The sequence below is a fragment of the Gobius niger genome (assembly GCF_951799975.1).
Source record: "Gobius niger genome assembly, chromosome: 23".
NCBI classification, from domain to species: Eukaryota; Metazoa; Chordata; class Actinopteri; order Gobiiformes; family Gobiidae; genus Gobius; species Gobius niger.
This window is the reverse complement of record NC_136874.1, coordinates 15,676,282-15,689,839: the sequence shown is the minus strand read 5'-3', so window position 1 is coordinate 15,689,839 and position 13,558 is coordinate 15,676,282. Positions and strand designations below refer to the sequence as shown.

General features: G+C 45.2%; 1 protein-coding gene across 2 annotated transcripts in view; it reads right to left on the bottom strand.

Annotated features, from left to right (window-relative positions):
* Positions 1 to 13,558, bottom strand: part of zeb2b (zinc finger E-box binding homeobox 2b) — a 101,429-nt gene that overhangs the window by 7,175 nt on the left and 80,696 nt on the right. For both annotated transcript variants that reach the window (XM_079581391.1, XM_079581392.1), the window contains exons 4-7: positions 12,744 to 12,812; positions 9,362 to 9,550; positions 6,843 to 7,057; positions 1,071 to 1,179 (exon numbers count right to left, since the gene is read on the bottom strand). In XM_079581391.1, coding sequence (XP_079437517.1) covers positions 1,071 to 1,179; positions 6,843 to 7,057; positions 9,362 to 9,550; positions 12,744 to 12,812 — 582 coding nt within the window. The remainder of the gene's footprint in view (positions 1 to 1,070; positions 1,180 to 6,842; positions 7,058 to 9,361; positions 9,551 to 12,743; positions 12,813 to 13,558) is intronic.

Genomic DNA, 13,558 nt, shown 5'->3' with positions numbered 1-13,558 from the left:
AATTCTGGACAGTTGTTGCCAAAACAGAGTCAACACAATTATAATTATACTCAAAGATTTACCTACTTCTCTTTAGTTTGACATTTTTTTGATTGTTTCACTTCCTGTTACCGAGCCAATGAGAAGCGAGGGAGTCAGAATTCTCTGGAACCTTCCCACTATCTTATGCAACGAACATAAATATTTTAATGAAAAACAAACTTCCTTCCTCAAATTGCTGCTTCCAACTTAGTCACACGCTCGCAACGATTTTGGATAAAACTGAATTGATATGTCTGAGCAGATTTGTAGCTTCATTTTAGTTTTTATTAAGATATACACTCTAAACTTCATTGATAATGGCACATACATTTATTACTATTATTAAGAATTACAAACAGTACACTGCAAAAAGTTATCTTGAAATAAGTTACATTTTCTTGAAATAAGTAAGCAATATTTAAACCTCTTAGCCCCCACCTGAACTGAGTAAATTTTCTCCACTTTGGCTTTACCCAAATCTAAAACCTTCTTTAGATAGCGACCAAAAAAAAGTCACCAAAAAAAGTGAGATTTAGATTTGGGTAAAGCCGAACTGTAAAAAAAAATTGGCTGAAAGGTTAAATGAAGTAAAAACAAATCACTGCACTCCTAAAACTAGCCCACAAACCGAGGCCAAATTCCACTCACTTCTTCACAATGACTTTTTTTTTTTTGCAGTGCATAAACATCCAGCGCGACGACAAACAAACAAACTCCCGATCCAAAAGCAGTTCCGCGTAAAAAACCGAGTGGCTGCCTAATTGAACTGAAGCGCTGGCATGGAAAAAAAAAAAAAAAAAAAAAAAAAACTAACATTATCAGCTGCATTTCTGTTCACACTTTTCCCTTTTTTTTTCTGTGTTGCAAATATTTCACTTGGCAGACTCATTGATGAAGCGGCGGAGTTCGGAGTGCACCTAACAGCAGCGCGCGGGCTCCAAAATAAACCGCGCTGGAATTCCGTGCTGCATTCAGGGACCCCCCCCCACCCACACCCACCCTCCCACCCCCAAACTCTCTCTCTCTCTCTCTCTCTCGCTCTCACTCACCGCTGTGGATCCGGAGGTGTTCTTTCAGATGGTGCTTGTATTTGAACGCCTTGCCACACTCGGTGCATTTGAACTTGCGGTTGCCAGCTGCTTGGTTTAACAGTTGGTGCTGTGAAGAGACGGAGCAGGAGAAAAAAAACAACACAACAAGTGGAGTTAGAAAAGAGAGAAAAAGCTCAAGGTTCAGTAAATAATCACTACCGGTCGGCATGACAACAAGTAACCAAACGGGCTCGCCAGCTAAGCATCTTGGCATTCCGTCCCCCCCCACACACACACGCACGAGCTTCACCTTCGCCGATAACAAGAGGAACGAGTACCTTTTAATTTCCTGGCGCCGTCCGCGAATGGAATTTGGCGTCCGAAGAAAAGCCTCTTTTTTTTTTTTTATTCAAGATTCTCTCCTTCATTAGAGCCGCTGATCACATCTAACTTTTCATTAATTTGGAGCCTAATCACCGAAGGTACGCCCCTCCCGCAATGTCCGGCCCCGCATACCTGTATTCACACTTCAATTAAAACCCTGGAATAATTACAAGCAAGGCTTTTATCAGCGGTTCAAAGCGTGGAACTGTTCACGCTGGATCACAAATATAATCTGGGAGCCATATTGAACTTATTTCCACGGCCGTGTGATCTTTTTAAGTGTGTTATCCGTGTTGTTTCATCGCATCTGTTGGGGAAAAGTCGCTTTTTTTCCCCTCGTTTCCTTCTGTTTTTTGATGAGATCGTTTGAATTTCTGATGCAGAGGTTTGTTTAAGCGTTCAGCCGCCAACCAGAGGGTCAGAGGTTCGGATTTCGCTTGAATGTATACTGTTGTAGTGTCCTAAAGGAAAGTAATAAGTAATACAAGCAAGCAAAGCCACTTAACTTACAGGCTGTCAGATGTACACTGCAAAAAGTTATCTTGAAATAAGGTGAGTTTTCTTAATAAGTCATTTGAGATTTGATTTGTAAGTCTAGTTTCAAGAAATCTGTCTTAACCTCTTGCCTGGACCAAACACATTTTCTCCAGTTTGGCTTTACCCAAATCTAAAGGCGTCTTGAAAAAACAACAAAAAAGCCACGACAAAGAGGACAAAAAAAAATTGACGAAAGAGTTACAAAAACAAGACCAAACCGAGAATGAAAACGCAATAAAAGCGGCAAAATAGCACTAAAAAAAAACAAGTCACAAAAATCCACAAGAAAGCAACAAAAGAGCGACAAAAAAAAAAAGCACTAAAGAAAAAATGGAAAAAATATTCAATTGAGAAAAAAAAAGTGATGACAACACTGGCAGCAAAACGATCCGTTTTGATCAATTTTGTAGGCGTTAGCTTTTAGATTTGGGTAAAGCTGCACTGGACAAAATGATGAAGATAAAACAACTGCAACAGCTTTATTAAGTAAATTAAGATTTGTTAAGTGTTGTGACTTCTTTGATCTTAATTGAAGTGTAAATATCTGGCTCTATGGACAGATTTCTTGAAATTAGACTCTCAAATCAAGAACAAAAGTATTTATTACAAGAAAATATTACTTAGTGTAAGATGACTTTTTGCAGTGTATTGACATTTTCTACAGTTACACACTATCTTGGGACAACTTGATTTGGGAAGTTAAATGTCAGAAATGTAAAAAATATTGTCTCTTGCGACCCTCACTTCAGTGTCCCGCGACCCCCACTTTGGGAACCACTGTCCTCGGGCACAACAATAGACTCCACCCACTTTCAGACGGCATCACGCTCTACATCCACTGTAAAAAACTGCATAGAATCTGTTCAAACATGTACTTTTCTTACATTTAGATATATTTGCGGTAGTAGTGACGCCGTTTAAAGCAGCGTTTTGGATTTGCACTCTGAGTGAAAACAGCCCATACACTGGTAAAGCACACGCAGCACCCCGGGGTGCACAAACGTCCCGTCGACTTGTTGAACAGTGAGTTGCGACGGCGAGGTGACGGCGTTAAACTGTTGCTAAATCGTCTTGAATAAAAGTCGTCCCACCGCTCCGCCCGCCCCCCGTCCCCCCCCTACCCGCCGAGCCCTCCCCTGACAAATGTCTGGGTGTGTGCCGTCTCTGCCCACATTCCTGGGGAGACAGATGGTGGCGCACGGGACACTGGGGGCACGGGCCGCGCTGGGAGGGATTGTTCAAACAGCCCCTGCCTCTCGGAGATCAAGAAAGGGGGGGGGGGGGGGGGGGGGATGCAGAGAGAGGGAGAGGGAGAGAGAGAGAGAGGGGGGTCGGCCATGTTGCTGAGTCGCATAAACAAACAGCAACAGCTGCTCAGTCACCCCCACAAAACCAACCCCCCCAGGACCCCTGCCCGCTAAAGTTTAGTCTTGCCACCGCTGCTAATAAGATACAATCACTCGCCGCTCTTAATTGTGAATGGCACAAGCAAAGCGGAGCCACGGCCGCGGCGAGTGGGCGGGCGCCGCGGTTCATGTTTGCATATGTATAAGCCGTAATTAGTCATATTTTAGCTAATTGGTTAAAAGGAGGCGGAGTATTAGGTTCGGTAAACATAGCCGAGCACATGTTTACCTATCAGCGCGGCATTCTTTATGTTAATGCCTTTTGCTTTAATTACCAGAGGCGCTTCCAACTTTTTTTTTTCAGGGGGCCCCCTCGCGCGATGCAAAGTTTGCCCCGACTCTACTGAAATCTATTGTTCCTTTTAAACATTTGAAGATATGACTTGATAAGATACATTACATCAAAAAATAATTATCCTTATATTATTATTATTATTATAATTTTATTTATTTTTTTAGCTACTAACAGCTGAGTGACATAGATAGAGGTGAAGTTCCTTAGCAGTTTGACTCACTCGTTGTTTGCCTCTATCTATGTCACTTCCTGTCTGTGTCCAATAAGGAAGTGAAACTATAAACATCACAAAAATGGTCAAAGTAAAGGAAAAAAAAGTGTCTAGTGTGTGCTTTAAAGGTGAACTATGTAACTTTTTATGTGAAAAAAAAAAAGACTTGCGTGTATTTGACCTTTTAGTGACTTTACTTGGTTACTTAAAGGTGCACTATGCAACTTTTTAAGGTGAAAAAAAATCATTAAACCTTTTAATGACTTGGTGGGGTCATGGGTGCAGCATGGCTCCTTTGCTTTCCCTCACAGTGGCCTTGAAGATGCTCCAGAATCAATTGTTTTGTGGTTTCTGGCCCGTTTCTGGTGCAAACCCCTAACAACAATTGATCCTGGAGCATCTTCAAGGCCACTGTGAGGGAAAACAAAGGTGCCATGCTGCACCCATGACCCCACCGAGTCATTAAAAGATGTAATGCGCGCAAATATTACAATTTTTTTTTTACCTAAAAAGTTGCATAGTGCAGCTTTAAGTAACTATGGCGTGATTCTTTTCCGTATTTTACTTTTTTCCGAAAACAAAACAATCTCATCATCTTTGGAGGCCCCTAGTGGTGACTTCCAGCTATCTCTACATCTCAGGGGTAAAGGGGGGTACACTGTGCAGAGGAAGGAGGTAAGAGCGAGGAGCACCCGGCAGCATTGTAATGTGAGGATCGGGACGGGGCCCCCGCTCCATCTGCTCACGTCTGAGGGACCAGCTGTGAGATCAGGTGAAGGAGCTCGCCGCGTCACTTCACAGAGAACCCCCCCCCTCCCTCCTCCCTCCCCTTCCAGAGGATTCAAGATCATGCTCGTGTTTGAAGTCAGCAAGTCCGCGCTAATTGTGCTTTTTTGAACGCAAAAGTTAGCGACACGGCGAGCGCCCCTCCCCCCGATCCGAAGCCGCGAGTGCGACTTGAATTACAGGCGGCTGATGACTCTGACAAAACGGTCCTAAATTTACTGTTTCAATTTCACTCCGAGCGCCTAATTATCTTTCAAACGTGCAAAAAAAAAAAGAGAAAGTCCAAAAGCGTTTGTGAGGGCCCAATCCATCTGACTCTGCCGCCGCTAAGGAGAGAGTTAAAAGTGCGTGACGGCGAGATGCGGCGAGGAGCGAAGGTGATTCACGCCATCAGGCCCCCCCCCATCTTTGAAATAAATGGCAAAGGGGACGACGCGAGTGTACCCAGATGTTTACGCGCTGGATGGAATTAGCGACGGAAAAAGAGGGGAGGGGAAGATGGAGCACCCTGACGGCACCCCCCACCCCCCTCCCAAACAGCATTAAAGGCCAGGAGTGAGGAGAAGTTAAGGAGCTGATAAAAATTTCCAAATTGGAAATTAACACAATCATCGGATCGTGAACACGCGAGTGCGAAATCATATCAGGGAGGGCCATCAAAAAACCATTTAGAGCCTCAATTAAAGTTATTACCATTAAAGGATCTGCATCTTCAAAATGCCATGAAAAATTAATAATGATTGCCAATCAGAAAAAAAAAAAGATCTCTCTTCGGGCGAGCGTTAGGAAAGCAGGGGCCGGCCACGGGCAGAAGGAAGTTCCACTTGTTACCTGTGAACCTCGGACCAGATCTTTCATTCGGTTTGAAACATATTCAGCCGAGAATGAACTCCAGGAACAGCGGGGCACAAGGGTCATGAACGGGATCTCCATAAGTTCTCAAATTAGGGACATTTCAGCTTTAAGGCTCTATAACTCAATCATTTGCCCATGAATGTGGAAGCCTAATGCCTGAGGTTTGTCTTGCATTATGATTTGTAACAGGGTTTATTTAATAGAATGCTTTAAATGCGATTTTATTGTCCAAGTACTATATTTTAATGTCAGATTTCTTCAGATTTGCAAACATTTGATCAAACAGAGGAAAGAGAATTGGACAAAACGGAATGTCACCATTTTCCCCGAGAAGTTTTGATTCTTTTACCGGGAGCCGAGTCTTTGGGATCCGTTCGTTTCAAAGAGCCGCTCAAAACACTTGGCTGCTCCGTTGTTGGGCTGATTTCTGAGTTCTGGGTCAAATTGACTTGAAAAAAAAAGATCCGGCTCTTTTCACAATTGAGATTGAAGATTAAAGAGCCGTTCAAAAGAGCCGCTCGGTCATGAACCTCACATCACTGGTTGGAAGTGGAAGTTGGCAGACATTCGGAGCCTCTTTTTGTTCATTCAGTCAAAGGATGTCACGATTTTTTGAGTCACGATTATTGTGAGGAAAAATACTGCGATTGTACGATTACTCACGATAATCGAAAGTGCTGTCAATATTATCATCAGCAATATCAAAAGGAAGCAAATCTGTGTGAATGTTTTCAAAAGATATGCTCTCTCTAGCCTAACCTACAAACACAGCTGCTCATGGTTCTTTTGGGACTCTTCCCTTGCCAACATTATGCAAAAATGGATGCGAATTTTGCTTTACTTTGAACTGGATTTCACACAGTTTCTTAAGTCTTTACCAGTGAATACACACCTTTTGGCATAACACGCTTTTATAACCACGATAATTGCGAAACCGGTTCATCTCGACATCCCTCATTCAGTCCCATCATACTTTCGGATCATCTGAATGAAAAGCGATCATGATCTTCGATAAGTATCTCACTCACACATTAAACAAGAGTAGTGTTTGTCGCTGCAGATGATGTAGCCCCCTTCACACTATTTAACACCCCTGCTTTCTCTAAACGAACACAAGCGGGTGTCAAAGGGCGCCGCACCTTAGCTCCGACATGATGATCTGCCCGCTTTTCCCCGACTCTAATTCAATATCGCGCGTGTGATTATGCCCCCCCCCGTCTCATCGGATAAACCTCCATTATGCCCGGGCGCGGAATGCCAAGATGCAAGAGCTGAACATTATCGAGTTTAAAAAGCCAGACAAATGCGGGCCTCACCTGATCCCTGGCAGGCTTGTGGGTGGCCATATGGCGCTCCAGCTGAGTGCGGTAAGCGAACGTGTAGTTGCACAGGGGGCAGGCGAAGTTCTCCTCGTTCTTCTCATGGCGGTACTTGATGTGCTCCTTCAGCGACGTCAAGCGCTTGTACCCGCGGTCGCAGTAGGGGCAGGTCAACAGTTGGGCGAAGGCATCTGGCGTTCCAGGTGGTAGGTCTGTTTGCGGAGGGGAGGGGGGGGGGGGGAGACAGTGGGGACGGGAGGAGGTGGAGGGGGGAAAGGGGAAAGCGGGCCAAAAGGTCAGCGAAATCAATGGCAGCTAATGGGCCGGCTGCCCAGAGTGGTATGGGAGTTATGAGTGCAATCTGCTCCTCATGAGAGACACAGTGTTGGGCCTGGCATCCACTGTGACCCCCCCCCCCCCCCCCCCCATACCACGCACACAAACGGCAAAACATACATCTACACTCGTTAGCTTACGCGCTTGTTCGTTTGTTTGGGGCACGTCGCCAAATAACCTATTTTTTGAGGAGGGATTAAAGAGATTTTTTCTATACCTGATTTTTTAAGTTGTTTTGACTTGTTTAGATGTAGTGGGGACTTGTTCTGAGATGTTTCGGACTCGTTTCAATACATTTTGTCTTCATTTCACGTCAATTTCTTTGCCAGCAGGGTAAGAAAATTGCTCTTGTCCCATCGGCAGTTTTGCTTTCTTACATCGAGCGAGATTACCGTGGGATCAGCCTGAAATGTCATCGAACAAGCAAAGCAAACTTGGTCCGATCAAGAAACTTCTCAATTAAAGTCATTCAAACCCATGCTAGATATTGACTTTTTGTAGTGCTTATGGAAAAAAGTGCCATCTTAGCTCCACAAAACGGATGGAAAAGTGCTTGAATGAAGACGTTTGATGGTAAAATCGCCAATGGAACAAGCATTAAGTCGACTAAAATAAAACAAATGAACTGGAACACTTAAAATATACACTTGAAATGAGACAAACAAGTCCATACTTACTCAAAATGAGCACAAGTCCCAATAATTCAAGCACTTTTAAGTATATTTTATTGTAGTATATTTTTCAGTGTAGGTTTATAAACACATTTCACAGGGAGCTGCACTTTATCAGTAATGTAAACAAACACCATTTAGTAGCCTGCTAGCTAGCTCACAATCCAGCCTCAAAAGGTCTGATTGACTTAACTATAACTTTGCGTTGTATTTAAGTAGCTAAAAAAGACAGCACTGTGGCTCTACATCTTTGTTCATTCACTTAACTAAATAAATCAAGTCGAAACGAATCAAAACAAATACTGAAGTGGTATGAACTTGCGCAGCCTTTCATTCAGATCCCCGGAGGATCCGTTTACGTCGCATAGTAAGACCAACACTCGATGCCCTGCGTCCCCTCGTCAATGAAGCGCATACCTCCCTCATATAGGCTTCCCCTGGCGCTGCTCCTGCCTGCCAACTTTGGAACAGACCTCACAACATAAAGCACGCTCTGGCTCTGGCGTTATTGTAAATGTGCTACCACGATGAGTAATTCTCGGAGTTACTAATTCAGCTCCATTGTAGCTTTGTTTGGGTCCTGGTTTTGTACTTTTTCACTCTTATCTCGCCCATGGAAAAAGCCTGACTGTCATGCCGTGCTGATGCCCAGTGTGGCGTCAAAGACTTGCACACAGTCATCTTTAACTTTCTCCTCTTACATTAGCGCGCCCAGCACCGCGACACATTTGCGAGGCCTGAGTCAGAGCGGCTCTCCTGAGAGGGCGAGGTGCACTATCTGATTTCAGGCCCCTGCCCAGCTGTTGCTCTGGAGCTGTAGGTAAACACTGAGGCATCCGGCCCCGGGTCTGTGGGAGCCACAGCTGCCCACGCGTGTCACCGGGGCCTGTCCACGAGAGGAGGGGAGGGGGGGGGTGGAAACAACCGGCGCGAACACAACTGCACGGACTTCTTGTCCTCTTTTCACGGCCAAAAAATGCTCTCATCGAACTGCATCTCGAGTGCACATGTAGAAATCGCATGAGAAATCGCAGCTAAAACTCCAAAACCATGCAGCCCAGTCTCTGCTGAAATCTAATTAGTGCAAAACTGCCTGCCATCGTCATCTATATGACAAATATTTACTTCGTTTAAGTCCACATCCCAGTGCTTTATTAATTACAACATATCATTGTCTAATTAATTTCCCGTCCTCTCGAATGTGCCTCCCAAAGAACTAATTGTCGGACTTTCGGCTGTCATGTCGCCGGCGCAACATAATTAGTTTGTTAAAGCTGTTTTTGTTTTTTTTAAAGTCCGCTTTTTACCTTTTCATACTTGCACCACGTTAATATTAGATTTTAATGATGTTTTGAGCCATCGGAAATACACCAGTGGTTTCCAAACACTGGGCTGCGATCGGGAAGTAGGTCACCCACGATTTCGGCTTTCATTAAAATTCAAGAAATGGGGCAAAATATAGCAATCGAAAAGGTAGCATCTAGCTCTGTCTGCGTTTCTGTCTCGTACCGTTCTCCTCAGGGCCGGCCGCCTCCGGGGTGCCCAGGCGGGACAGCTCCTCGGGGGCCTCCGGGTAGATGATGGCGGTGTCCCCCCTCTGGAGGTACTCGGCGATGCTGTCCACGTGACCGTCGTTCTCGTCCAGCTTCCGTTTGGAGAAGAAGTCCTCGAACTCTGAAGTGCAATCCACGCTGTTCACTGAAACGGGACCGGGGGTGAGGGGTGGGGGGAAAGAGTCGGGGGTGAGCGAAGGACTTGCAAAACATTTGGAACTGAGGGAGGGTTTCGGCCTTTTGGTCACGATTTACACTGATTTTGATTGGAACTATGTTTCTCGAAAAGTCTCTTGTCATTTACTAAGAAGCTGCTCACACTGCTTCATCACTTCACTGCAAAAAGTATTTAACTAGATCAGTATAAACATCTCAATTTGAGTAAAATAATCCAAATTTTAGTTGTTTTGACTAGTTAAGAAGTTGTTGGGCTTTGTCCTAGATTATTTCACTTGTTCTGAGATGTTTCTGACTCGTTTCGATACGTTTCGTCCTTATTTCAGGTCAATTTCTTTGCCAATGGGGTAAGAAAATTGGTCTTTTCTCATTGGCAATTTTACTTTCTTATTTCAAGTGAGATTTACCCTAGAACTGGTCTGAAATGTCCTCAAACAAGCAAAGTAAACTTGGTCCGATCAGGAAAAGTGTCTAAATGAGTGAAAACCGCTCAAAACAAGAAACATTTCCTCAATTCAAGTCATTTAAGCCAATGCTTGATATTGACTTTTTGTAGTATTGAAGGCACAGATATCTCATGGATCTGCAGGAGGCTGCTAAGTATACAAGAACCGCAATGAAATAAGTAAAAACCGTGACCTTGGTTGAGGGGAAATTGGTATTGAGGACGTCTTCGTTTGAACGCTGCAACCTCAAAATATTATGGCTGCACTTTGAGGAAAAATTCCTCTAAATTACTGGGTTTGCTTGTCACGCTACGGCGACGAAGAGCGAGAGAGACGAGAGAGAGAGAAAAAGAAACAGATGCAACCCAATCCGGGGCGCTTGATAAATGTGCCACTAGGAGCTGCATTCGTGAAGAAAACATCCCTGACCTAATTTATTTGTGACATAGAATCCGATGGCGTTAGCTTAAGACTGTAGAATCAGCGCTCCCAAATGCGGGGCCGCGCCGTAATCACTGTCTCCACTTTCACATGAAGGGTCAATCACCAGCGCGGGCTTATGTTGATGCTGTGTCGGACAGATTACCGAGGCCAAACCACAAACTGGCACAAAGCGGAGAGGGGAGAAAAGCCTCCGCCATAGCACACAGGAATATATCTTAAGCTCGCCAAAGTGCTGAGGCCACACAATGCCTTTTTTTTTTGTGTTGTTGCTATTGCTGCTCAAATTATTTCCCCCCCCCTTTCCTCTTCTCTTCAGGAGAAACTCTTTAAGCTGTGGGCAGGAGATAGCTGCCTCGGAGAACGCTAAAGACAGCGGGTTTCATTAGAGCCGGCTTGGCTTTAAAACAACGATAGCCCAGTAGAGAATGTTAATTGTTTATGTTTAGTCATTGCGTTGGAAGATTTGGAAACGGAACAAGATCAACAACAAGTGCTTACTATGCGAAGACTGACCAGACCTTTTTAATAATGCTCGCTTTGTTGTGGCTAGTGTCTATGTTTGAGAAACCCTGCATTGCTTTGGCTGAGAATAGTCCGTCTTTTCCAAAACTCCGTACACATCAGACTCATTTCCATCCCGTTTCGCGAGAACATACGGCCAAAAAAACACCCCTGGATTCAACAACAACCGCACACAACCAGAGCGAAACCGCTAACTCCGTTTAACCACGTCCCGGACCCAAAAAGTGACACCTCATCAGCGCTCATCTCGCTTAATTAGCCGCTTTTTTTTTTTTTTTTTTTACAGCGCGGCCAAGGTGAGTTTAAGGGCCATTTGTTAGGCCGTCACGATCGCCGCGCTCCAATTTGCGAAAGGTCAAGGTAGCAGATATTCGGCTGTCAAAGATGGCGCGGAAATGTCATCCGTGCCAATGCGTCACGTTTGTAACAGTGATCGCATCGTTTACGGCATCCTTATTAGCCGCCTCTCTCTCCCTCTTGCTTACTCTCGAGCCGCCCGGCTAATTGCGCGGGCCCTTTTTTTTTTTTCCCCCCGATCCGTTGTCATGTGCGGATGAAAGAATGTCGGGTGTTTTTTTGGTTTCGTTTGCGGAAATCACCTGGAGTCCTCCGAGTCTCTAAACGGAATCGCATGTGCGGGATCGTCTTCTACGGGGCGGGCAAAACAAATTCAAAACATTTCGGGAAGTGGCTTGTGTTATTATTGACCGGGAGTGGAAGGGGAACGGGTGTGCGGCTTCTTGCATTTGGCAGAAGTAGGAGAGAAAATGCACACGCAAGACTAGGGGAAGTCGCTCTTTCGTGAGGGGGGGAGGGCTGACTTTAGTTCACTACCAGAGTGTCCTATAAGCTGGTTGTCATGGCGTCCGGTGATATCGTGGAGGGGGGTGTGCAGCTGCAAATCAGCTTAGTCGGCTTTAATGAGAAATGGCAGGTGGTTTTGGTTCCTCTAGGAGTGACAAGACACTCAACGCGAGGAACACGGCTAAAAGCACAGAGGAAAACCGGCGGAAATCAAATCGAGCAAACTTTTCGACATTTGCGAGAGAAAACACCGCAAAAGCTTATAGAAGTCACTCAGGAAACGTGATGTTTTTGTTTGCATGTGACTCACACAGAGATCAGGAGTTAAGGGCCGTGTTGCAACACAGCGCTGGCACAGTTTAGCCAAAGCTCGTCTCCTCTCCAACACCTCCAGACGCTCACACATCACCCCAGTCCTCCGCTCTCTCCACTGGCTCCCGGTGGCGTTTAGGGTGGACTTTAAGGTCCTGATGTTTGTTTTCAAGGCCATCAATGGTCTGGCCCCGGCCTACCTTGCCGAATTAGTAACGGTCTACGAACCAGCCAGAACTCTGCGCTCCTCTGAACACACCTCCCTGGTCACTCCCAAGTTCAAATACAAAAAGTTTGGAGACCAGTCATTTGCAGTGCAAGGCCCAAAGCTGTGGAACGCACTTCCATTACAGCTTCGAAACATCACAGAGCTGAGCGTTTTTAAATCACAGTTGAAGACACATTTTTTCAGGAAAGCCTTCGATACATAGCCACCGACTCGACTGCTGTTTTTATGTGTTTTTGTATTTATTTTTGTCTACTATGATTCTTGTTTTTATCCTGGAAAGCGCTCTGGGCACCTTCTGGTTGTTGTTGGGCGCTATACAAATAAAATTTGATTGATTGATTGATTGATTGAAAGGGAACGGGGAGGGAAGTGGTGGCGAATAGACAGGAGCTGAGGGGGCTTACCTGTACCGTTCCCGACTGCTTGCAAAGTGCCGTCGGAACCCAGGGCATCGAAATCGTCCTTCATTTCATCTGCACAGAGGAGACAGAGCAAGGGCGGTCAAGAGATGCTGCACAAACTTTATTAATTCCTATAACAAGTTGATCTTTCATTGAATTTTTAGTTGACGCCAATGGAGGATCCCCGTCAGCCACGCAAACCGCAACGCACAGACTCCCCCTTCGCTTCACGGCGAGGCTTTGTCGGCCGTGTTTAATGAACGCTATCATCGTTGCCAGACTGTGACTTGTTTACCTTTAACATGACAACAAGCGAGGGGGCGGGGGGAGCTCCGACGGTCTAAAACAACGTGATTAAACACAGCAATGCAGCCTTTCCCCACCTGAACAATCACGGGGGCACAGCGAGCGAGGGCATTACCGCGAAACCGTCCTCCGCCGCCGCATGCGCCGACACGCCGCCGTTATCGTACGTCATTTGGAACGGCCGCTCGTTTCTGTTTCTGTCTTTTTTTTTTTCTTCCCTTTTCTGTTCAAAGCTGTTTTTTTATGCGAGCGTTTGGTTAAAGACATAGCAGAGAAGAGAGAGAATGAGAGCTATAGGGCCTGGCCGCGAAAACTATAAAGATCTTTTTTAAAACCACAAATGGAACAGCGCAAGAGGCAGGGAGGGAGTGGGTAACCTCATTGGTCGGGGGAAAAAAAAACCTCAGCTGGGAGGAGTTCTTGGTGGAAAGAGCTGCCAGATAGAAAAAAAAAAGGAAAAGGCAATTGATAACATGGCTCACTGCAAACATGACTAAGGAGTTTTTAAAATC